This window comes from Saccopteryx bilineata, chromosome 11 (assembly GCF_036850765.1).
Source record: "Saccopteryx bilineata isolate mSacBil1 chromosome 11, mSacBil1_pri_phased_curated, whole genome shotgun sequence".
In the NCBI taxonomy this organism is placed as follows: Eukaryota; Metazoa; Chordata; class Mammalia; order Chiroptera; family Emballonuridae; genus Saccopteryx; species Saccopteryx bilineata.
Window position 1 is genome coordinate 35,467,028 of NC_089500.1, and position 26,641 is coordinate 35,493,668.

At 40.1% G+C, this 26,641-nt stretch overlaps 1 protein-coding gene across 2 annotated transcripts in view; it reads left to right on the top strand.

Annotated features, from left to right (window-relative positions):
- Positions 1-26,641, top strand: part of KLHL14 (kelch like family member 14) — a 102,233-nt gene that overhangs the window by 15,644 nt on the left and 59,948 nt on the right. For both annotated transcript variants that reach the window (XM_066247241.1, XM_066247240.1), the window contains exon 3: positions 16,702-16,823. In XM_066247241.1, coding sequence (XP_066103338.1) covers positions 16,702-16,823 — 122 coding nt within the window. The remainder of the gene's footprint in view (positions 1-16,701; positions 16,824-26,641) is intronic.

Here is a 26,641-nt window from a genome sequence, read left to right on the forward strand (position 1 = left end):
CCAGCAGCAAGTAGTCTAAGCAAAACTCCCATCCAAGGAAAAGGCACCCCTTGTGCAGAAGGGAGCCCCTCAAGCCTTCCATCAGCCTAGTCAAACGGAGAGCCTAAGTTTCGGAACACAATAGTCTTTTTGACCTAGAAAGAATAACCTCACTGCAGAAAGATGTTTCTAGAGAACGCCTCTCATCTTTTACGGCAAGGAAACTTTAGAGTCTCGGAGCATAAGAAACATTGAAAATCTCTGAAAGCAAAAGGAAATGTATGTCTGTAGCTTTATAGACACTAATTGAAGACGGCTTCAAAAGCTGATGCAAAACATTTCTCTCCATTTAGCCCTGCTGGTTATCCTTTCTCTACTGGAACGTTGTTATCCATGAACATTTATTGCATGTATATAGTAGCCGAGCACCGAACAGGAGCAGATCAGTAACCTGCCTCCCCGCATTTCAAATTCTTCAAAGAAAGGGTAGCTGATAGGCTGCTATAAAGTATAATTCTTGTGTAGCAAAAATTAGAAAGCCCCTTTCTAGCCTGACTAAGTACTGTAGCAGTGGATAGAGCGTCAGACTGGGACGCAGAGGACCCAAGTTCGGAACCCTGTGGTCTCCAGCTTGAGCGTGGGCTCATCCAGCTTGAGCACCGGGTTGCTGGCTTGAGCATGGGATCATAGACATGATCCCATAATCAATGGCTTGAGCCCAGGTCACTGGTTTGAAGCCCAAGGTCACTGGCTTGAGCAAGGGGTCACTCGCTCTACTGCAGCCCCCAGTCAAGGCGCATATGAGAAAGCAATCAATGAACAACTAAGGAGATTAAGGAGCCACAACAAAGAATTGATGCTTCTCATCTCTTTCCTTTCTTGTCAGTCTTTGACTATCTGTCCCTCTCTCTGTCTCTGTCTCTGTCACACACACACACACACACACAAAAAAAAAAGAAAGCCCCCTTCTCAAAGCAGACATGCAAGTTGGACCATATAAAGCTCCTTCTCAAGTGTCAACTCCCAAAAATGGGTGTGAGATTCAATTCAGTGGTCTTTTCTGCCCCTCATTCTTGTTGTCTGGACAGTCTTGTTAAAGAGGGCTATATTAATCTCCTTGAGCTGCTAAAAAAGAAAAACAGACTGGGTGTCTTAAACAACAGAAACTTGTTTTGTCACAGTTCTAGAGGCTAGAAGGTCAAAATCAAAGTGCCAGTAGGGTTGGTTTCTGGTGATGCCTTTCTTTCTGGCTTGCAGATTCCCACATTCTCCTTCTGTCGTCCCATGGCCTTTCCTCCGTGTGCACGGGGGTGGGAGCTAGGGGGTGGTAAACGGAGAGCTGTTGTCTCTTCCTCTTCTTATAAGGACACTAGTCTTATAGGCTTTGGACCCCACCCTTATAAACTCATTTCACCTTAATTACCTCCTAATGGCCTTATCTCCAAACATATTGTGGGTTAGGGCTTCAACATATGAATCTGGAGGAGACAACCCAGTTCATTACAAGGGTCAAGAATAGGACACAAGGAATTAGAAAAATAAGTTAGGGAAACTAGCTGAAATGCTACCTTTTCAACTATATTTATAAAGACAAAGTTATATAGTGGTTGAGCAATTATGCAAGTCAGTATTAGATTAATAACTCTTCCAGTATTACAAAGCTAGTAGAGAAAAAAAATGCAGGTCTTGTTTCTTCAGCCTCAGAAAATCTTGCTTAACTAATTGCTTCTTGGTGTTTTGGCTAAGATCAAGTGAGAATCTTGCTAACTCATAAGTCCTCTTAAGAACCAACCATAGAGCTGTTTATTTCTTTTTTTATAATAAAATTTACCTTCCTCAGCCTTGCCTCAGAGATTCTAAATAAATTGATCTGTAATATGGACCCAAATACATGCATATCCCAGGAGGTTTTGCTACCAGTGGTCTTAAAATCACACTTTAAAAATCATGGGACTAAACAAGTAATGCTTGTTTTCCAATTTGCTACATAGCTATAGAAAATGTGAGGAAATACTGATAGTAACTTCCTGGAAGATAAGTTTGAAGAATATTTGTTGGAAAATTAAAAGAAAGCTGCTTAACTGACATGAGAAAAATAGAAATGAGTCATAGGGAAAGTTATTGGAATTACCAGACCCTAAGGATTTATTTCACAATGAAATTTGGGTGCACTAGAGAATTTTCAGGATAATTCAAGCCACAAAGTCTAGTGTCCATAATTCAGCTTCAGAGAATGCAGTGAATTACCCAGAGTAATTTGTATTTGCCTGTCAAAGATATGATCATAAGAAGGATATCAGCATGAATTGGCTGATTGGGTGGGTCTTGAAGGCTCCTACAAACATCCTTTTGGGAATGATGGCTATAGGAGGTTATCCTAGACTCTGCAGAGCCCTGAAGCTAAGGTTTCCTTTAGCACTTAGCCCTCCAAGGTTGGTGAAGCAGCAAGGAACAGCAAGAACTTGCTCCCCATGGGGATGGAGAGGAAAAGAGGAGGAGGATAAGAGATTCCTATTTCACCCACAACAGCAGGGTGTCTCTAAGCTGGATCCCACAAGCCACACCTCATTGTCTCCACAGCACACACACACCCCAGGCCTGCTTCAGTCCCTCTTGCTTTATCTACCCCCAAATCAGGGTAACCTTCATATATCTTAACCCCAGGATAATTTCATAAATTTAATCTTCCCCTAAAAACAATTCCTGGCCCAGTTACAAGCTATCAGCTGAAATTCCCTTTCCTTTTATTTATTTTTTCTTCTCTTTCAAGTTGAGAGAAGGGGAAATAGACTCCCGCATGCGCCCTGACCCAGATCCACCCAGCAACCTCCCCCTGTCCCCCATCTTGGGCAGATGCTCTGCCCATCTGGGGTTATGCTCACAACAGAGCTATTTTTAGTGCCTGAGGCAGAGGCTCCATGGAGCCATCCTCAGCATCTGGGGCCAATGCACTTGGACCAATCGAACCAATTGAGCCATGGCTGTGGGAGGGAAAGGGGGGTGGGGAGCAGAGGAAAGGAGAGGGGTGGAGAAGCAGATGGGTGCTTCTCATATGTGCCCTGACTGGGAATCAAACCCAGGACATCCACATGCCAGGCCAATGCTCTACCACTGAGCCAACTAGCCAGGGCCTGAAATTCTCTTTTCTTAACGATGAACACCTATTTATCGCCATGAATATTCCAAGAGAAACCTGGAGCGATATATCTGGTTACTAACTTCTCACTGGGTCCCTGCATGGCCACTCCTGCAGTGACTCTCCAACTGGAAACTGCCTGCTTGGTGGGAGGCTAGCTCCAGTTCCTCAGAGCAAGCTTCCCAGTCCCCTCCCCCTGAAACCTCTCCCTGGAGCCTCTGGAGTTAGAGTAATGGAAAAAATCAATTGCTAGATCATCAGGTGGGGTCTGGCCTCAATTCCCCTCACTATCATCCTGAATAGCTGAACTTCTTTCTTTGGAATGTGATTTTGTTAAAATATTCCTTTTTACTTTTTGTCCTAGACACTCGGATACAATTAATTGGGGTGGGTGTGTTATATCCTAAACTTGAACTTTCAACATTAGTCTGTACTTTTGTGTCTTTGTACATTTTTTTTCTTGTGCAGCAGGTGCCAAAGTTACCTTAGGTCCAGAAGTCACTCATCTCTTCGAAAAGCTGGCCAAATGGGATGCACAAAGAGAGAGAGAGAGGAGTCTCAGTAATGAGACTGGTTCTCAGGAGGTCGCATTGTCTAATAATTGGGCCTCTTTAGGAATTTAAATGCAGGCATTACTTATGAGTTCATCACTAACATGAGAGTGATGCTTTATGTCCCTTTGTCACTAGGCCACACAGAGCTGGGACGGCTCCTTTGTGACAGGTGGCACAAAAACACTTCTCTCTGGAACAAGGAGAAGTGCTTGCTCCTATCACACAAATACTGCTGGTCCCTGCCAGCTCACTGGGTAGCAAGCTTATGAGCTGGTGAGAAGTGAGACCCTGCGTCCCACTTGCAGGAGGATTAGTCTAAGAGGCAATCCTTGCCATGCAACTTCCTCACGGGGATATGGGGAGGATTAATGAGATGCTATTTTCTTTGCAATTTATGCTCTTCAGAAGAAAGGCACTAAATACTAGGTATTAGAATGAGGGATTATATAGGTAATCAAGCAAAGAAGATAGTCAACTGCTTCTAGTTACTAAAGGAAGCTTTAATCTGGGAGGTGGGGAAAGAGGAAAATGCAATGAGTATGAAGTTGGCTGGAAGCCATTGTCCCCCATGAAGCAAAGGACTAGGAATGATATGTGAAGGGTTATGTACAATATAAAGATAGACCAATTCTGGCCCTTAAGACTTATGATCTCTAAGTTTTGGGGAAATTTACATTTCTTGGATTCTATTAAAGACCTTAATGTTATTTTTCCCACTTCTATCTCTGCCATTATTAGCCAGTTCGTAAGTTCGGTGCCCAGAAGAATGTGGCAGAAGCATAGATAAACTGTTCCATATGTATGCTAGAGGATATGGAAATATTCTGGAATTAGTATATGCCAGGGAAGAACTAGGGAAGACCCTAGTGTGCTACAGGAGCTGTAATGATGAGTGAGGGGGTGGGAAGATGGTTTGTTACAATTACAATGTGCGAAGCTACAGTCCATAAAAATGATGATCTCCTAGTCAAACATCTTAGTGGCAGAGTGGAGTCAACTAGGTTTTCAAAGTTCAGATTTTAAAGTCCTGATTTCTTTCATTTATTATACTGAGTGCTCAACTATGGTTTACCTCCAGCTGGTAGGTTTTGAAATAATTTCAGATGGTACATGAGAAACCATTCTTTAAATTTATTTTAATAGTTAGGATAGGTATTACTACATTTCACTATATTGCTAGATTTTAACATGTATTAGAAATAAAACACAATTAACCCATGAGGCCCATGATTCAAAAATGTAATTGGTTAGAACAATGATTCTCAATACTGGTGAGAATCATGCAGGAAACTTAAAAAAAACAAAACAAAACAAAACCCACCAAGATGGGTCTCACCCTACCTACATCATTAATTCAGAATCTCTGGGAGGTGCCCTTATCCTAGATGTATTTTATAAAAGTTCTCCCAGGTGATTCTAAACAGCAGCTGGCATTGGGAACCACAAGAATAGACTGAGATTAACCATTTCTTTAAGTGAGCAGTTATAATAAAATAGTAAGTAATATTGTAGTATGTGGAGATGGCAAATATCATGAAGGTCCTAATAACTGAAATATGGTAAACTTCCTTCTATCATGGGTAGCTCCTATTGTGGGATACAACACTGATCCTTGTGAAGAACAAAGAGAAACACAGGGATATTCTATAAAAATACGGTAGTATGACAATAGCAAGACTGATTATTTGGACATGCTCAAGTAGGGATAAAAGACAGGGGGCTGGAGGCAGGGCAGCGTAAACATAGCAGGTTAGATCTGGTGTTTCATCAATAAGACTGTCCATTCCCCAGTATATTACCCTCTGACTCTTCCACCCTGTAGTTCAGAAATGTGACTTTTCCTCATTTCCTTTTGCCTTCTGATACCACCAACATACTCATTGGACCCTAAACATGGGGGAAAAAGAAAGATGATAAAGAATCTGTAATTTTCCTGGATAGTTTCTGGGATTACCAGCAACTTTGCCTGCTCTCACCCATTTATTGTGTGTGTGTGTGTGTGTGTGTGTGTGTGTGTGTGTGTGTGTGTGACAGAGACAGAGAGAGAGACAGAGAGAGAGAGACAGATAGTGACAGACAGGTAGAAAGAGAGAGAGAGATGAGAAGCATCAATTCTTTGTTGCGGCACCTTAGTTGTTCATATTGCTTTCTCATGTGTGCCTTGACCGGGGGGCTACAGCAGACCGAATGACCCCTTCCTTGCTCAAGCCAGAGACCTTGGGCTCAAGCTGGTGAGCCGTGCTCAAACCAGATGAGCCCATGCTCAAGCCGGCGACCTCAGGGTTTTGAACCTGGTCCTCTGCATCCCAGTCTGACGCTCTATCCACTGTGCCACTGCCTGGTCAGGCCCCATTCATTTTTTTATTCATCATTTCACTATTCATACAAAAAGCATTTATTCAGTACCTATTATATTGTTTTTAAGTATAGTCATAATTTTTCTCAGTGAACGTGCATTGTCTTTATAATATGATCAAACAGATCTTAGAGTTACAATACTTCCATTTTAGAAAAACTAAATAATACACATGACTGGTTATTCTCTACTCACAACACAGCCAGACTCAAGGTGGGAGGAACAGGGGTGGCTATGATGTAGGAAAACGGGAAGCTAAGGCATTCCCCAGCCTCACCTGAGAATCACAAAAGGGCTGTGTGGAAAAGCCCTAGAGATATTTCCTCTGTGAAATGGAGGAAATAAAACCCATCTTGAAGCACTGGGAAAGGTGCCCAAGCCCTCTTTCCTCTATTCTTTCCTCTGTTAAATGGGGATAATGATACTTTGTGTTTACCTACCTCAGAGAGGCATTATCAGTTCTATTTAAAGGCTCTTCCCGTGAAAGCTGCCGGGTAATTAGCAAGAACAACTATGATAAAGAAACCTAAATACAAGAGCAGATCAGCTGGAACAAATTCTCAAGGGGGTTTACTTCTCTGGAAAATTTTTAAAAATGGGAGTAGCTCTCCTCTAGGGACTTTTTGGTACCATTGTAGCCAGAAGTTCAGGGAAGACTAGCTGCTTTTCAAAGTCTCCTTTTGGCCAATCACTTGGGATACCTCTGCTTACTTTTCTCACGGTCTTTCCTCTTTCAAGTTTTTCAAACCTTGTGGGGCATCTGTGTTAGACTTGCTTGCTGGTTTACCGGCTGCAAGCCCTTTGCCTGATTGGTACATGAGTGCGTGGCTGTGCCACGTGTATATGGCCTATAGATAGCTATGGGTGCTTGTGCTCAGGAGGATTGTGAATTGCAGGTTGCCTCCTCACCTCCGTGAGGGACCGTTTTTGCTATTTGCCTGAAAGGCGGTTTCCCCTGCCTGAGTGATTGTCCGCCATTGTAAGACTTTAGTAAATGGAATGGCCCAATACTTTCTGGCTCCGCAATTTCTCTACCATCTGCCCGAATCCAATGTGGACCTGCCTAGCCTCAGTCACGGGCATAACAGACCTCCTTAACTCAGAAACTCTTAACCCTAAAAAGAATCTCAGCCAAGACATTGACCTGTGAGAGAGAGACAGAGGAAGAGAGAGAAGGGAAGTTATAATGTACATTTTATAGATGGTAGAAAATAGGGAATTCTTTTATAGTAATTGATCCTTAATGTCAGATTTTGCTGAAGTTCATTTGACAAAGAATATAGCATAGGTCAGGAGCCCAGATGGCAAGGACAGCACCGCTACGACAGTTTAGGGAGAGCCAACCCAGCTGACCTGGGTTTATGTAAGTTTGATTGGGATAAAGAGACAGGTCAGTAGATCAAAGACACATCACAGTCCAGAATTCATGGACTTGACAGAACATTGAATATAGCAAGAAAATGAGGAAGGAGTGAAGATTAGCATAAAACTTGGTGACTTGGGTATCATAAGTTTTGATGATTATCTTTACAGAGAGAGACAGAAGCCAAGAGAGTGAATAAGTTGAATTTATGAGTGAGATCTGGACCAATACCATTGTAGGAAGCCTAATGGTTTTACATTTTTGTGAAGCATGTTTATACATGGTGGAGCAAAAGTACGTTTACAGTTGTTCATACAGAAAATAATACAATAATTAACAAGTAATAATACAAGAATAAACTCTGTGTTTCATGTACTCACAGCTATAAACCTATTTTTGACCCCCCCCCCATGTATTCTGGTCATTTATAAACAGTGCAACCTATGGTATCTGCAAGGCTCATAAACAAACAAAAAAATGACAAAATTCCAAAGATTGATTTTCAAATGAGTGATCTATAAGGTTTATAACTGTGCATAATAATAAGTTATTTTTCAATTGATTACTATGGTAACTACTTAAATATTTCCCAGGTGCAACCCAGATGCCAGCTGGTAGCTTACCAGATCTGGTAAAGATCTGATAAAATTGTTACAAAACTCTGCAACCCCATGTCCTGTGGAAATCCAAAACCCATCCTAGTTTCTGTGAATCCCTGGGGGTTTGCAACTTCCTAGCTTTTCCTTCCAGATCACTACTGTATGTACATCACTGTCCTACCACCAGATGTGAAATTACCATTCACTCACTGCTTGTGTAAAATACTAAGCCATCATAGCTTTAGTGAAGTCCACTGAAATTGAAAAGCCACGGAAAGAGTCATAACTCCTCCCAATCTTCTCCAGCCTCTCCCTACTGGATTATGTTGGAAACATCAATTTTTTTTCTCCCTTCATCATACAGAGAGGCATCAGCAGCACAATGTGGCTTATACAGTGTGTCCGTAAAGTCATGGTGCACTTTTGACTGGTCACAGGAAAGCAACAAAAGATGATAGAAATGTGAAATCTGCTCCAAATAAAAGGAAAACTCTCCCAGTTTCATACCTATTCAGTGCAGTTCGATGTGGGCTCACGCATAGACTTTTTAGGGCTCCTTAGGTAGCTATCCCGTATAGCCTCTACAGACTCGTCACTGACTGATGGCCTACCAGAATGGGGTTTCTCCACCAAACTGCCTGTTTCCTTCAACTGCTTATCCCACTGAGTAATGCTATTCCTATGTGGTGGTGCTTCGTTATAAATGTGCCGATATTCACGTTGCACTTTGGTCATGGATTTGAATTTAGCAAGCCACAGAACACACTGAACTTTCCTCTGTACCGTCCACATCTCAACTGGCATGGCTGTGGACTGCTCCGCTGTATACACGGTGTTACGTCACCATCTGCGCATGCGCACATGCTGCCACATCATCCTACAGAAACTGGGAGGCTTTTCCTTTCATTTGGTGCAGATTTCACATTTCTATCATCTTTTGTTGTTTTCCTGTGACCGGTCAAAAGTGCACCATGACTTTACAGACACAATGTATTTGTTGAAGAAGATGGTTTTGTTTATAAATAGCGACCATTTATTTTCCCATTACACTTAAATGACTTCATTTAACCCTTAAAACATTTCTACTTTACAGATGAAGCAACTGAGGCTTAAAGTGGTTGAATTCCAGGCCAAGGATATAAACATATGAAGATATAGAAAGAAAATGTAAATCCAGGTTTGGCTGACTCTTAAAATTAACTTGGCCGTTGAAGGATGAGACAATGATTATCCACTCCAGTTTACTTCTCTACTTTAAAATTGCTTAGTTTTTGTCATCAAATCTTTATGTTTCAAAAAAAGGCCATACTCCTAAAGACCAGGTACGGGGACTTATAGAATAAAAATCTCATCGATTTAGTATCATTTCAGAGAGAAAGAGTTAGGATAATTAAAATATCTGAAAAATGGAAATGCAACTCTTATTTTTAAGAAATAAAACTAGTGTGGGGACACAGGCCATTTGCTTGTCAAACCTGCAAATTATACAAAAGAATGGCGAATACTGATGACGATGGCAAGAAAGATGAGAATGTATTTATTTAGCACTGTTATAAATGCTTTATATATGTATTTTTTAATACTGAAAATTAAAAAGGTCTGTGCCTTGGGTTTATTGTTATCCCTTATCCCTATTATACAAAGAAGATTAAAGAGAACAAAGAGGTTATCTGAAAGTCACTCACTCAGTGCAGAAAAACTGAAGCCAGGTGTCTGAAGTTATTTACAAGGCTTACACCCTTAAAAACCAAGTTGTCTTGCTTCAGGAATTATGATGTTGGCCCTGGCCAGTTGGCTTAGTGGTAGAGAATCAGCCTGGCATGTGGGTGTTCTGGGTTTGATTCCCAGTCAGGGCACACACTTTTCCTATCCCCCACTTTTCCCCCTTCTCTTTCTCTCTTTCTCTCTCTTCCCCTCATGAGCAATGGCTTGATTGGTTGGGGTGTGTTGGCCCTGAGCATTAAGGATGGCTCTGGGAAACCTCTGCCTCAGGCACTAAAAATAGCTCCTCAGTTGCAACCATGGCCCAGATGGGCAGAGCATTGACCCAGATGGGGTTGCCCCGTGGATCCCATTTCGGGTGCATGCAAGAGTCTGTCTCTTTATTCCTCCCCCTCTCACTTGAAAATCATGATGTTTTCAACAGTTTTTCCCACTAGGCTAGTAGTAAGTTCCATGAGGATTATGGAATTTATTCCTCTTGTTCCCACTAATACCTCTGGTGCTTAGAGCAGTACCTGGAACAGAGTAGGAATTCAATTCATAATTGCTAAAGAATAAGTGAATTAAAATAAAGTATCTAAATCAGTAGAGGATATAAAAAAACATTAAAAACTGTCATGCATTGGCCCTGGGCGGTTGGCTCAGCGGTGGAGCGTCGGCCTGGCCTGTGGTGGACCTGGGTTAGATTCCCGGCCAGGGCACATAGGAGAGGCGCCCATTTGCTTCTCCACCCCCCCCCTCCTTCCTCTCTGTCTCTCTCTTCCCCTCCCGCAGCCAAGGCTCCATTGGAGCAAAGATGGCCCGGGTGCTGGGGATGGCTCCGTGGCCTCTGCCGCAGGAGCTGGAGTGGCTCTGGTCTCGGCAGAGCGACGCCCCGGAGGGGCGGAGCGTCGCCCCCTGGTGGGCGTGCCGGGTGGATCCCGGTCAGGCGCATGCGGGAGTCTGTCTGACTCTCTCTCCCTGTTTCCAGCTTCAGAAAAATACAAAAAACAAAAACAAAAAACTGTCATGCATTTCCTGTCTAAAATGTTTGACTAGCCTGATCAGGTAGTAGCGCAGTGGATAGAGCATCGGACTGGGAGGTGGAGGACCCAGGTTCGAAACCCTGATGTTGCTGGCTTGAGAGCAGGCACATCCAGCTTGAGGGAGGGGTCACTAGCTTGAGCCCAAAGGTCACTTACTAGAAGCCCAAGGTCACTGGCTTGAGCATGGGGTCACTCTCTCTGCTACAGTCCACCCCTCCCCCCATCAAGGCACATATGAAAAAGCAATCAATGAACAACTAAGGATCCACAACAAAAGAATTGGTGCTTCTCATCTCTCTCCCTTCCTGTCTGCCTGTCTCTGTCTGTCCCTCTCTCTGTCTCTCTCTCTCTGTCACAAAATAAATCAATAGAATAAAATAAAATGTTTAACTAGAAGAAATACAGGATAGGGAAACCCTAGCTTGAAACACTTGTGTTTTTGTTTGTTTGTTTGTTTTTTAATTTCGATTTGTAGTGAGCTGGATGCTGACAGGAAACGAGAACTGTGTTGTGAGTTCTAAAAGTCTCTCGTGATTGTAGAAAGCCTTAAAAAGTAGTGTATGTCATATTACACATCACATTGTTCTACTGTGCGCAATTCTGACCTTCACATTTTTAGAAGGGACACTGGTAGTGCACAGATGCTCAAAGGAGGTGAATGGTATAGTAAGGAAAACAGAAGATTTTTCAGAAAAAAGTGGGGATTTTCAACATGGGAAAGAGAAGACATATGGCAACTATCTTTCAATATTTAAAGAGCTGCCGTGACACAGAGATGAGAACTTGCCCTTTTTCTCTAGAAGTCTTAGGTAGATTTTCAGCTGAGTACAAGGAGAAAAAAATGTATATCTAACACAACTGTCCTACAACTTTCTACAATAGAGTGAGTGGATTTGTAAAACTAAGGGCCATTTCATTATACATTTTAACTGATAATAATAATTACTTATGAAAAACTATTAAAAGGATTTCTACATTATTTAGAAAACCAGACCAAATCAGTGGTCTCAAGTCTGACTGTGTGTTAGAATCAACTGGAAGACTGTGCAACTGTTGATTTTTAAGGTTCCATCCCATTTATACATAATCTCTGGTAATGAGGATTTATATTAAGACCTGAGAATTTATATTAAGAATCTAAATTCCATAATCCCTTCAGTGAGCCTGGTGATTTACCAGACTTGGGAATCACTGTACTAGATTACTTCCAACTTGTCTTCTAACTCTCTGATTCAATGATTCTTAGAACAGTGTAGAATGTTTTCTTTAATAATTAAATGATGATTATTTATAATTGGAAAATGAATTTAGTCTACAGGTACATTGGTAGTTCTAAAGTGCCAGCAGACCACCTGATTTCTTAAATAAGTTAAAACTTCCCTTTCAATCTGGTTGATGATGAAAACTTTTTCTATGTATCATGGAAAAAAAAACTTTATCTGGCCTGTTTCCTAATTATTAAGGTTCCAAATCACTGAAATAAAAATAAATGAGACTTTACTGTACTTAGAAAACCAGTATGATGAAAAATATGTTTACACCAGTAGATTTTAGGTCATCCTTCAATCATTCATCCCAGGAACCAAAGTGTATATGCGCACGAGCACACAGGCATACACACGCTCACATGCACGCACAAATGTGACACATGGCAAATGTGGGGCAACCACTGAGCTGAAACAACGGGACTCTCCACATTCCCCTCCTTTTTTACCTGATATATTTCTATGCAAGAATCTAGGAACTCAAGTCAAAGGCATCAAATATTATTATTAATCACGACATACTCAGCCTTTTTGTTTAAATTTATCTACTATCTTAGCTTTAAAATATGTACATTACTTTAGTCAAGGTGGTGATCAGATGACAACTAAAAAGGAGTATTTTTAAAATATTAACATATTTCAAGAGAACATTCTAATTTTGGCTAAATTGTTTCCCTATGTAAAGAGCTTCTAAAAAGTATACCATGTTGCCATATGAAGAAACTCTATTGCAATAGTGCTATGTTTTTACTTTTTTGCCTAATCTGGAATTAAACCTGAAGGCTCCGCTGGAATTATTTACAAAAGAATAGATGAAACCCACTGTCGCAAATTAATTCAGATTCTCCTAATTCTACTTTTCTGGTTCACAAAGTATCTTTTTTCACCATGTTTTCAAATTGAAGTTCACATACATCAAACAAATAGCATGATAATCAGAGTTTTCAATATCAATACACATCATTATTATCTGTCATTATTGTCATTGTCACTGTTATAATTGCACACTGTAAAAAGAATGGAAATTTTTCTACAAGAATTATTCACGTGTATTACTTTCAAGGAGTAATTTAATAGTTGACATTGCATTTATATCAAAGTAAAATATGTGATGGTTCTTCTCATTTGTTTTGTTCTTAAGAAATGTGGAATAATCTTTATTAGGTCCCTTTATTTGGATTCAGAAGGGTTCAGAATTTGATGTGATGTTCAAATGTATACTTTCTTATAACAAAGCTCAAAAGATAGCTAACATAATTAAAGCAATAATTTTCTAAGAACATAATTATAAAATAACAACTGGGTAGTGCAGTTCTCCTAATTAGCTGGTATTCATATACATAAACCCAATAAGAGTCTCAGTGAAAAATATTACTTTTCTAACTATTTAATAAGGTTTGACATGTTGAAATAAAGCCCATATTATATTGTCAATATCTAAAGACTAATTAATAATAATTTACTTTAGAGTTTATATAGAACTTTTTACTTTGTTATTTTATGTAATCCTCATGACAATCCTTTGACGAGGCAGTCAGATAAGTCTGCTTAGAGCTAAGAAAACATAGTCACTAAGAAAGCATATAATTTATACAGTCACTCTGATAAACAGCAAAATTAACACTAGAATCCAGGTCATCTATCTAGGTCTAAATTAAAAGTTATAAGTAAAATAAATACTAAAAAATAAATTTGAATTGAAAAAAAAAAAGGACATTGGCCTGGTAAAGTTGAAATCCTATGTTTGAATCCTGTTTCTACCACTTTCACTGTGGGAACTTTCTCACTTCTCTGTGAAATGGAGTTATTATGCCCGCCACATAAGGATGTTTTGAGAGTCAATGGAGAAATATGGTAAGAAAAACACTCAAATGTGTTTCATTATTTTGTGTCCTTTTTTCTGCACATATGTTTTATCCTATTTTTGGTTTCTGTGTGACTCACCGTCACCAGGCAGAGTTTTAAACTGTATTTAAAGTCAAATAACATCTGGGTTGAAAATTTTTGTAACAAGCATTAGCAACAAAATACTCTGAGTAAGATGCCATAAGAAATTGAATGAATGATAACAAAAAATGCAAGATATTTAGAATGTCTTCCCTCACTACGAAGGTCATACATAATGAACTTAAAGCATTGATCCTTCACGGGCAACACACAACCAATGACGGTAGGTAGGATTTTTCTTACTTCCATGTAATTCCTCACTACAATCCCTGAGGAGGCCTGGATAGTTTGCAGATTTATCTTAGTTTGTGTAGTTTTTCTCACTGTTGCTATGCTACCTAACCCTTTGAGTCATGTCATAATTGGCGGGGTAGCTGTTACCATTTGCCAGCTGTTTGGTGGCTTACATATTAGTGGTCTCAGTCCAGTTCTTAGAGGACAGATGGTAATGACTGGCTCTTTGGGCAGAGAAGATAGAGACTCTAGACTCTCTCATCATCTGCAGAGATGGTCTATCTAAGCCAATGTTGAAAATCACCAATGGGATGGGTACAAAAAAATAGACCTTATTAATAAAACAACTTCACAAGCATATTGGAGCCATATAATTATCTCCCTTTGTCATTCCTCAAACACATTTCAAAAGCAGTTTATTTATTTAAATAGTAAAGATTTAATGATGTTGCTTTGGTGACCCACCACTTCATTGAGTCCTTTCTTCTCTGTCTAACTGACAGACATTGGTTGATCTGCTCCCACCTGCAGTGTGGGAACACATAAATGTGTCATGTCACAACAGCCACACACTCGTGACTTCCAGCTGAATAGGTCTGTCCACAAATGGTAACTGACAGCAACCTAAAGAAAATATTTGTTCTCATCTTGACTTCTCTTATACGCAGAGTGGTTGATTATTGATTATTTGGGCTAAAACTACAGCATGAAAAAGAAGTCTTATATTAGTTCTATAACCATGCATTTAGGGGATTTTATGATACACCAGTTATGTATGTATGTATTCAAAATAGAAGAAAGGTAATTACTGCACTGAGTTTACTTAACTCCTCTCAACAAACCATCACAATCACCAAAATCCACAAAATATGGAGCTCTTTACTATTGAATTCTATTTTCATCTTCCAACTATTGATCTGTAAGGGCACAAATCCAAAGCACTTTTCAGTTTGAAGAAGTTTGAGTTGTTGTTTGTGGCAAAATTAATATTGCAAGTTGATGCTACATTAGGTGTTCTTCTATAAGTGGCTCCTCCTATCCATGAGTCCCTAACTGGAGTTTCTTCAGAAGGTGTTTTTCCTACTGAGGCATGCACAATGCATTCAATGGCACTAGCGCTTCATTAAAGGAATTCTCTTGTTCCCTTCCTTCACATGGAAACGCCATTAACTGTATTAAGTTAACTTGCCGAATGTTAGGTTCTTAACCAACAAACAGTGCTTCTCCACAAGGGCATACTTCGCCAAGCGTCCTTGCATCTGAACCACGGGCTGAATGCGTAATAATAGATTCAGAGCCACCCTGTGGGTTGTGATCATATTTAAAAGAAACTCTGGTATTTATTGACTTTTCCCTTCAGTCCTGTTGTTCTGTTTCTTTCACCACCACCTTCAGCCTTTCAGGTAAATGAAAAGTTCAATTATATGTAAAGTGACAGTTAAATCAGCAGGCCCCTTGTAGGGATCTGGGCCTCCCTTCCCTGCTCCAATCGCCAGTGTGCTCAACCCATTACTGTTCCCGAGGATGTGTACATCCATCAGGTCGAGTCTGCCGGCCAGGGTGCATCTTATAGCTTTTACTGCATATGAGACGTTGCAGGCCCGTTCCCAGGAACTGCCAGGCAGACTGGGAATCACAGTCACGGTTAATAGCAGCGAATTGCCAGCTCTTGATGGGTGGGTAGTCACTCCTTTCAGTGGCTGCCCCCTGGGGGAGAAGGTAGAAAAACAGAGGGAGGGAATTAGAGTGACTTTGCACAGTTGAGCAGGTTCGTGCCGCTGGATCAGTGGCAGGCACTGGCAGGGCTCCACTCTGGGGAGGCTCAAAACATCCTCCCGGTCTCATTCTTACCAATCGGTGCTGCTGTGTGGCCAGTGGTGCCCAGGGATGGGGTGGCTGGCGGGCGGGGGAGGGGAGGGGAGAGGGATTGGGGAAGGGGATGCAGGCAGAAGTCAGCGAAGTTAAACAAACAAAAAGTCCTGATCATACTGGTTAACACACCCCAGTTAACCCTGTGCTACTAATTGTACCAAACTTGTATTTGAAGTTCCCTGGGTGATTAAAGAGTTGGTTCACAAAAATCTCTGCATAACCTTAATTTTTTCAAGGTTCTTTGAGTGGAGAATGGCTTATAATAATGATTTTGACTAATACGATTTTTGACATGCAACTTTAATGCTTAACCTCAGTACAACTCCAGAGCATTTCATGTGTACTCAGCTGTAAAGAGTGATGATTTAAAGGGATAATATAAGAAAAAGGTCGTTCTAGAATGAACCTCTAACAAATTGCATAAAGGGAGCTTATTATTCCATGAGTATGCGGATATGCCGCTCTTCCGATCATTTTTCTGCTTGGTTCAAAAAAAAATTGTTGAGACATGAATGGGAGAAGACACAGGGAAAAATGAAATAGAAATCTGCAAGCAAGGAACATTCTTTTGATGGTTATGATTTCGTTGCCACTAAAAAAGGCTCTACAATAATGTGGTTATTCATCTCCTCTTTTGTTTTGGGTGAAGAATTCGCTCTAACAAGAAAATGCTGTTACTGGTTGGAGGCCTGCCTCCTGGGCCGGACCGCCTTCCCAGCAACTTGGTTCAGTACTACGACGATGAAAAGAAGACATGGAAAATCCTCACAAGTGAGTGTCCCTTTTTAGTTATTTACCCCACCTGTTATTGCACATCGCAGAAGTCTCGAGGAATTCAAAAACATGGCTAATCAAATTAGACATTTTATTGATTTGTTACCCTTTGGAGGCCTGTTTATGTAGCATGGGGGATCTAGAGGAAAAGACTAAATTAACGTGGCAAAGGTGATGAGTTGGTGGTCAAATACACCTGAATTCAAACTGGCCTTAAACTGCAGCACAAGTCTGTGTTTCTGGGTTTGCTGAGACAAGGGAAGGGCGACCCGGAGCTTCCCGAAGAAATTCTTCAGTTTATTTATTGTTCGTTGAGAAGCGAAAGGTTGGCTAACAGCACTAGTAAATTTTCTCACATCAGATTGGTTGTTCAGTTTATTGTCTCAGTAACTAACCTTCCCTTTCCTTTTTTAGGCATTTTGCTCATTAATCTTTAGTTTATGCAGCTTAGTTTTTAGGGAAGCACCCCCTCTATTGCTCCTGTTTTAGACGTGCAGAGATCATCAAGGCCTATCCCAGCTGCATTAAATAGCACTTGCTAACTTCCACCCAAGAGCCTCCTCCTCCCCTCCTTACAGGTTGGTTGTGTTTTACAGCAAACCTCTTGCCTGGGGCACTGAAAGTTGGAACTAATTGTTACATCGGTTATGATTCCCAATCTGACTCAGTCATGGACTCAAAAATCCTCGTTTCCTGAGTGCAGCAGGCTGTGTGCACCAGTCCCCTGGTGGGTACAGTGGCCGCACTGGTCAATAAAACTAAATTTTAACTGTCAAAATTGCCCAGAGCTGTATAGATAAAATAATAATGAGCAATTTTGATATATAAATCAAAGCCACACATTTAAAACCAACAAAAGTGAAAGTTAGCCTTTCTTAGTGCATGTGTCTTTTAAGCAGTTATATATGTTATCAATTTTAAAAGAAATAATTTCCTTTTCTTTCACTGAAAGCCCTTTAAAATAATGGAAACAGAACAACAGTTTGCCCATAACAGCAGAAGAGAAGCAAAGGCATGTGATGTGGTGCTTGAAATAATGCGTTTCAGAGCTGGCTTACCCCAGCGAAACCTGCAGTAGCATTGTCCAGGAACTGCAACGAGAAGGCTCCCTGGACGCCTATACACCGTGGCTATAGTAAAGAAGTGGGGGAGAGTAGCAGCCAGAGTAAGGAGAAGGAAGAAGGAAAAATAAGTTAGGGATGCCTTGAAATGATTTTTGATCTCTTTTTGACACAAAGAGTAACTTAAATATCTGAATGCATGACTAAGCTCTATTGTACAGATTCATCAGAAACTAAAGCTAAATAAAACTAAAGAATTTGTTTTTCTAACACTTAATCAATAGAGAAAGCCTAAATACAATGAGACAAAAATACTAGGCGGAGGAGAGAGGAAGGACAAATGATTCTCAAAGAGAAATGACAGAGAAACAGGGTAAGGGACAGGGATATATGAGACCTAAGCAATAAGTGATATTCCTTTACAAATCCATCTGTTTTTCCCAAATATGCCAGGCCAGGGCCAGTGGGATGTTTGTTCAAAGCCCTTCATTAAAGGCAAAAAGATTAATTAAAGCAGTATGAATAATACCCAAGTAAAGTCATTTGAACCACGTTCTGAGATGTGGGGTGATCGTCCACCTTATTGTCCAAATTGGAACACTTTACAGTATAAAATGGGGATCTATTAATTATGCTGGAACAACAGGTATAGACTGAAACATATGGCCACCCTACTTAATTTTTTCACACTGCCTGATACGACTTTGAGGGACGTAGTAAGAAGCAGAAACTTGAATCAATCACATGTAAGTTCTAACACATGTCTATGACCTTGAGCAAGTTATATACACGTCCTGAGTCATGGGTATTTCACTTACTTATAGTAATTTGCGTATTTTAAAAATAAAATTATGTTTATAAATAATCTACCACATGGCATGAAGTCAATAAATTGCAGCTACTGTTGCTGTTATGTTAACACCACTACCAATACTAGCACAAAGACTGCTCAGACTCTTTTGCCTGGAGGCATCAGTCAACTGAAGCTTTTCATAGAGAGGGGAGAAACTTACATTACACAGACACAACACCTGTACCCCCAGCTCCAGAGAAAGGAGCCTGTTTCCCATAGTTTGTATATGTCAGGTGGAATAATCTACTAAGAAGCAAAGATAAATGAGTATCTGTTGACTCCATTTACCACATTTGAAATGGAAGGAAATAAAAGCATTAATGTATAGAAAAGTTCTTATAATGTGAATATCTTCAAAGATCTTGAACTTTTTTTTTCTATACTCAGGCATAACCCTAACTTTGAAATAAACGTCAACTCTACTCATAATCTTTATCTCACTGGGCTTTGTACTTTATAAAATGAAGTTTATTACCTGCTGGGCTGTGAAGACAGGGCCGCAAGTGAAGACACATTTTTAGGTCTCTTGGAGAAGTATAGACAGTTTTCTGGATGACTTCTGCTCTGGGTTTGAAATTTTTAATTAAAGCATCTTATTTGACTACATTGACTCAATAATGTAAGCTTTCCACACTGTTTGGACCATCTAATAATAAATGAAGAAATGTTTCTCATTGGAATGAGAAGATATCCAAATTCACCCCAAATCCAAGGAAACATTAGGGATTGCAGAGCTTCCTGTAGCTGTTCTTTTGACCCAGAACAGTGGCTGAACTAATTGGCAGGGAACTGAGAATGGCAACCAAGCCAGGAGATAGTTCCTGGTTTGGGGGTTGGCTCATTTACTGAATGACCATCTCCGTACAAACTAACAAATAAGCCAACAAGTGAAAATCAAAAACCTGAGGTTAGCTAGAGCTTCTGAATCTTAGAAACCTTTGCCCATTTGGCCTGAGCCAACATTTCACAGCCTGTGAACAAAGAGTCAGGAGCACAAATACCCCCTTGAGGAAGCCGTGCTATTCACACACCGTGTAGAATTAAAAGAAAAGTCAGTCATAATATTTTTAGGTCTTCTCCTGTTATATTATTTATATTTTTAAAATACTATAATAATAATAATAAGCAAATAATAATAAATTAAATGGAGTGGAGGTGAATAGAAGTAAAAAAAACCCAAAAAAAAAACTATGTTTGCCCAACATAAAGAAAACAAACTTTAAAAGTCAGCTTACCAGTGGTCTGATCTACCCAAACAGCATAGGAACCATTATTCTCCCGGAAAAGACTGTTTTGGTAATATGCTGGCACAGACTGCTTTTTTGTCCTCTTCTTTGGGAAAATAATTTAGTATAACATTATAAAATTAATCTTAAGAATAGTGACAGAGCCTGACCAGGCGGTGGCGCAGTGGATAGAGCGTTGGACTGGGATGTGGAAGGACCCAGGTTCGAGACCCTGAGGTCGCCAGATTGAGCGCAGGCTCATCTGGCTTGAGCAAAAAGTTCATCAGCTTGGACCCAGGGTCGCTGGCTCCAGCAAGGGGTTACTCAGTCTGCTGAAGGCCCGCGGTAAAGGCACATATGAGAAAGCAATCAATGAACAACTAAGAAGTCGCAACATGCAACAAAAAACTAATAATTGATGCTTCTCATCTGTCTCCATTTCCTGTCTGTCTGTCCCTGTCTATCCCTCTAACTCTGTCTCTGTTAAAAAAAAAAGAATAGTGACAGAGCTCCCCAATGTCTTTCAGAAAAAGTATTGAAAAAGAACATGTAAAAATGACTATAAAGTCCCTTCGTAAGTGTAAAGTGTTAAGTAATAATAATAAAATTGGCATTGTTGTTCTCTTGACTGTTAGTAATAAAAGGGAAGTTGAAATGCACTTTCATTCATTTTTATTTTACAGTACTGCTTCTCTTGCATTTCTCACTCCTGCACGCAGTCTCCCGTTTCATTCTTAACTTATTAGAAAGCAGTACAGGAGACATGAATACTAAAATAGCCAATGCAAAAAAACAGCGCCTCCTGCACATTACAGGCCCTAATTGTTCGTGCAAATATCAAACAAAATTTTTCGGGCTACTGGCATACTTGGTGTAACATATTTTTTACATATCAATGTTTTTATAAAGTCCAAGAGCGGGAAACGTCTTGCATTCCTCCTCGAGGGAGGACTGAGAGCTGTTGTTTCTATTTGCATTCCCCGTTGACCAAGTTCTTTACTGGTGGGTAAAAGTGTTTTCCAGGACCCAACTTCCTTTGTCCTTCCAATGTGCCAATGATGACTTTCCATTCATAAAGTTAGAATGAAAATTAGAAGAGCTAAGTTAGAAAACCTTGTCCCCACCTTTTGGCCATTATTAGGTACCCTTTGTTAGTGATTGGGGAAATGTTTTGTTTTTCCTTTTCCTTTCCTTTGATTTACAATTCTGTCTTCTACTTGGTAGTGCAAGGATTTGGGAACTTGTATTTCCAAGTCGTAAAAAATAAAGAAAACCATTGTGCAGAGGTTTCCTCTGTTGTCTCCTCTGGTCCATATTTGATCATCTCCATTAGGAAAGGTCCTGGAGCCAGATATCATTGATTTGTTTCAGGAGAGTCACAAAGATCAGAGGTTGGTGCACTCTTCATACTTTTCAAGAAATATACTTTCCATAAGTTTTGAAGGAATAGTACAGAGAAAACAAATCTTATATAAGATACTGAACTTCAGTTCCCAAAGATAAAAATAGGTTTGAGCCTGATCAGGTGGTGCTGCAGGTGCAGTGGATAGAGTGTCGGACTGGGATGCAGAGGATTGAAAACTCAAGGTTGCTGGCTCGAGCATGGGTTCATCCAACTTGAACGCACTCACCAGCTTGAGCGTAAGATCACTGGCTTGAGCGTGGGATCATAGACATGATTCTATGGTCGCTGACTTGAGCCCAATGTCATTGGCTTGAGCAAGGGGTCACTCGCTCTGCTGCAGCCCCCCAGTCAAGGCACATATGAGAAAGGAATCAATGAACAACTAAGGTGCCACAACAAAGATTTGATGCTTCTCATCTCTCTCCCTTCCTATCTGTCCCTCTCTCAGTCTCTCTCTGTCACAAAAAGAAAATAAGTTTGATCATATCCTAAAGCTGAGTAATAGAGAATGGTTTAATAGCTATTCATTTAGGGAACAAAAAACCAAAAAACCTGCATACTGATACATTCCATTGGACTTGCTTCCTTGGCCCTTCTGTTTCTTGATTTCCATTTGTTTCTGCTCTTTTAGGATGTATTGAGGAAAGTCAAGTTAATCAAAAGCTAATAATCGTTTCTTATGATTATTTGTTTAGAAGGAAATAAAAAGTAAGTTCAGCTGAAGGTTTTATACCTTTGGGTTTTCTTTGTTCATATTATCTTTATTACTAGGAACCAAAACCCAAAAATTATTTCATTTAATTTTTTGGTAGGCAGGTATAGTCTATAATAGTGCATTTCTCATTGCAGGAGAACCTCAGAAAACAATGAGGTACTTCCCTTATGACTCTGAAAATGCATAGGCAGAATTTAGACTTATTTATAGATCTCATTCCTTCATGTTGCAGCAATTATTGAATACCTTCACTGGGTTGCATGATAAAACGTGCATAAAATTATCACCCTTCTTAAGAACCTAAGGGGCCCTGGCCAGTTGGCTCAGTGGCAGAGCATCAGCCTGGTGTATGGATGTCTCGGAGTCGATTCCTGGTCAGGGCACCCAGAAGAAGTGACCTTCTGCTTCTTCACCCCTCTCCCCTCTTTCTCTCTATCTCTCTCTTCTACTCCTGTAGCCATGGCTCCATTGAAGCAAGTTGGCCCCAGGCACAGAGGATGACTCCATGGCCTCACCTTAGGCAGATGGTCAGAGCATCGCCAGGTTAGGGGTCTTGTCAGGTGGATCCCAGTCGGGGTGCCTGCGGGAGTCTGTCTCTCTGCCTCCCCACTTCTCACTTAAGAAAAATGAAAAAAAAAAGAACTTAAGGAATTGGCAGCAATACAGTGTGCTAAGGGATAAATAGGAGAAACTCATACTATAGGAGTACATAAGGGGGTCCCTGATCTACATATGAGAGGTCAGGGAAGCTTTCCTAGAAGTAACTCTATAAAACTGGAAAAAATAATGGGTAGGAATTATCTAGCATAGAGGTGGATGAGTAAGTATTTATAACAGAGTCTGGCATTGAGCATGCCAAAAGGCAAAAGAGAATTGGTGCCTTTTAAAAACTGAAGTGAAATTATACATCTATAGGAGATCTAGAGGTTGGGGAAGTATGTGGTGGGCCTGGAGAGTTAACCAAGACTGCTTCAAGGACTTGTTAAGAGAGGTTCAAGAAATAAGAATTAAGAGTAGAGACTATCCAATTTTTGTTTTTAATGTTAATGAAAACACAGTGATCTAAAGATATATATATATATATTTTTTTTTTTTTTTACAGTAGCATGGTAGTTGTTCTCTCTTAGCTTGGAGCTTTTTATTTTAGTTCATGCAGTAATTGTTTCCATGACTTTGGACAAAAAGAAGGAGAGATAATTGTGTTTGGACTTTTTAAATATGTTAGCATCTAATTTTACCTTCAATGAGCTCAATTCTAATTTGAGATACATGACTACACATTGCTATATATCCTGAATTATTTGCTACTGTGTATTCATGCACCAGTGCATTAGTGGATTTTTCATAGATTTTTTAAAAAATATGTGTGGTGGTCACTCCAAATACTGTATTTTAAATAAGTTGGTGCTTAGAAAAACCAGTTGACTTTATTTCCCATTTACATCTCCCTTGAATATAGCAATTGTTTTTTCTCCAGAGAATAGCACATGTACAAATAATTTTGATGCTTCCTTTACACACAAGCTATGGTACTTGCTGCTGAGTCTGGCATGAGGGAGGTAAGGGTCACATGGGCTGCTTTGAATTCGTTGTGTCATTCCTAGGCAAATTGCAGACTAAGTCTGGCAAACCATTGAATGTAAATCCTGAAAGATTAAATGATCTCTTTGCCCAACCCTCTCACTTTACACATTCATTTCAGTCATTCCACAAATATAATTGATATCTTCTAAGTAGTAGGCATTGTTCTAACTACAGAGGATGCAATGCCGAGTCAAAACAAATATCATCGTACCTTCATTCAGCTGAGAGTTTAGTAGGGTAACCAGCATTAATAAATAATCCCAGATAGCAATATATTATATAATAATAATATATAATAGTCTGAAGTGATAGTACTCTGCAGGAAGGGTATAAACTATGTAAGATCTTGTAATGAAGAAAAATGATCTACTTTAGGAGTCATGGAGACTATTACCAATAAAGTGGCATTTAAGGTTGAAAAGGATTTAGTCAGGTGCCCAGGTGAAACTGTAAGAGAGGATTGCTCCAGGTTAACTCATAGAAAGTGATAAGAAACCCTGCAGGAAGAAGGCACATAACTGAACCCAGAGTGAGGGGGAGAAAGATAGGACATATGGCTAAAGACTTTAGCAGAAACTAGATCATGTAGGCATTTCTATGACAAGTTCACAATTTTTTAAATAATTGAAAGCCAGGTGGTATCACATGTGTAGTCACACAATGATTTAGTGGCAGAATGAGGAACAGAGCACTAGTCTCTGTATTTTCATCAAGCAGGACACACCACACCAGCCTGTCTCACCAAGTGCCATTGGCCAAAAGTCCATGCAGATGAATGGGATTTTATCTGCACTGACCGATTTCACCCATGAAAATATAAATGGACCATAGTATGACATTCATAGAACAGAACCTAGTATAGATTAACTGAGTGAATAGCCTACCCGCAATGGGCAAGAATATAATCTTGGTGATATATCACTTGATATATAAGTGATAAAATTTGCACTTAAGATTATTTATAAGCCATAATTCAATGCAAATTTTTTGACATTATAACTCTGTCTTTAAAGCTGTATCAAAAATGAAACAACATACACACACACACACTTACATAACACAGGCAACATATTTCGGGACAGATAGCTCTAAATTTAATGCATCCCAGACATTTGTTGACTGTGAGACTTTGAGCAAGCTGATTTCTCTCTGATCCTTCTCATTTGCAAAGTGAGAATAATTCCTCATAGAGTTATTGTGAGATTTAAATAAAGTAGTACAAATAAAGCTCTAAGCTAGTATCAGGGAGATACTTGTTCCTCACTATAATTTTAGTCTATTTTAGTCTATTTTGCATTCTTTTATAACCAAACAGAGTGAACCAAAAAAATTACATCTTAGCTTCTGCTCAAAAGTTTGAGAAAAAAGACATTCCTTTGATTGAGAATAAAATTTTTATCTCTTTTTAGCATGAAGTTTATATGCATCAGTCAGGATGGGCTAGGTTATGCTATGATAACAAACAACTCCAAAATCTCAGGGGTTTTAACCAACAAAAAATTAATTTCTCACTCATTCTCCATGTCTAGCACAGGTTGTCAGAGGGCATCTGTTTGTCAGAGTCATTCAGGGATCCAGGCATATGGGGCTTCATCTTTTTCGTGTGTGTGTGTGTGTGTGTGTGTGTGTGTGTGTGTGTGTGTGTGTGACAGAGACAGAGAGAGGGACAGATAGGGACAGACAGATAGGAAAAGAGAGGGGGCTTCATCTTAAAATGTCTTCCTTCCTTCCTTCCTTCCTTCCTTCCTTCCTTCCTTCCTTCCTTCCTTCCTTCCTTCCTTCCTTCCTTCCTTTCTTTCCTTCTTTTTTTTGTGTGACAGAGATAAAGAAAGACAGAGAGGGGGACAGATAGGGAAAGACAGACAGGAAGGAAGAGAGATGAGAAGCATCAGTTCTTCATTGCAGCGCCTTACTTGTTCATTGATTGCTTTCTCATATGTGCCTTGACTGGGGGAAGGGGGAGCTACAGCAGAGCCAGTGACTTCTTGCTCAAGCCAGAAACCTTGGGCTTCAAGCCAACAACATTTGGGCTCAAGCCAGCAACAATGGGGTCATGTCATGATTTCACGCTCAAGCTGGTGAGCCTATGCTCAAACCAGATGTGCCTGTGCTCAAGCCAGTGACCTTGGGGTTTCCGAACCTGGGTCCTCAGCATCCCATTCCAATACTCTATCCACTGCATTACTGCTGGTCAGGCTTAACGTGTATTTTTAACATCAACGCAGTAGAGGAAGACTGTGCTGCAGCATCTTGCACTGAGCATAAGATATTCCATGTGCTCTCCATGCCACGTCTCTTCCTCTGAAGGGGGGATCACCCCAAATAATATCGTTCAGGGTCAATCTCTGGGTAATGGACCATTATCCCAGTATCAGGTTCATTTGATCTGGAAACAAACTGAAATATAAATTGTCCTGTCCCCTCACACAATGCACAGTGATGGATTGAGGACAGGATCACCACAATAAACACTTTAATATGGAAAGAGTATAGCAACTTAGCAATCTAACCAAATAGACTTTTGGAAGAGTGCCTATCAAAGGTGTGTGCCTTGATCAGGGCCCTCTGCTCATTGTCCTTGGTTCTCTGTGGTCCCTAACTCCACCTTACAAGGGGTCCTTCTTCTTCCGTTACCTTCCTTGGTCATATCTGCAGTGAACCTGAGAATATGTTCTTCTGGAAGTGGAAGAATTTTCTAAGTACATTTCATGTCTGTAGATATTTAGGAGACAATGGCTATTTTAAGTCTTTAATTGTCACAACCTCTCTTATAGTCTTAGATTGTTTTTCCCCTCCCCTCCATACTCTATATATACACTTAGCTACCAGGCTTTAATGGGACAGCTTGCTTTTTTTTTCTTTTCCCTGAGTTAAAAGAATTTACTCAGTATATCAACCTTCATTAAAACTCTCTTCTAAGACACTCTAATTCAGTGAAATTACTCTGAAAGGAATATCTTTAACTTTTTAA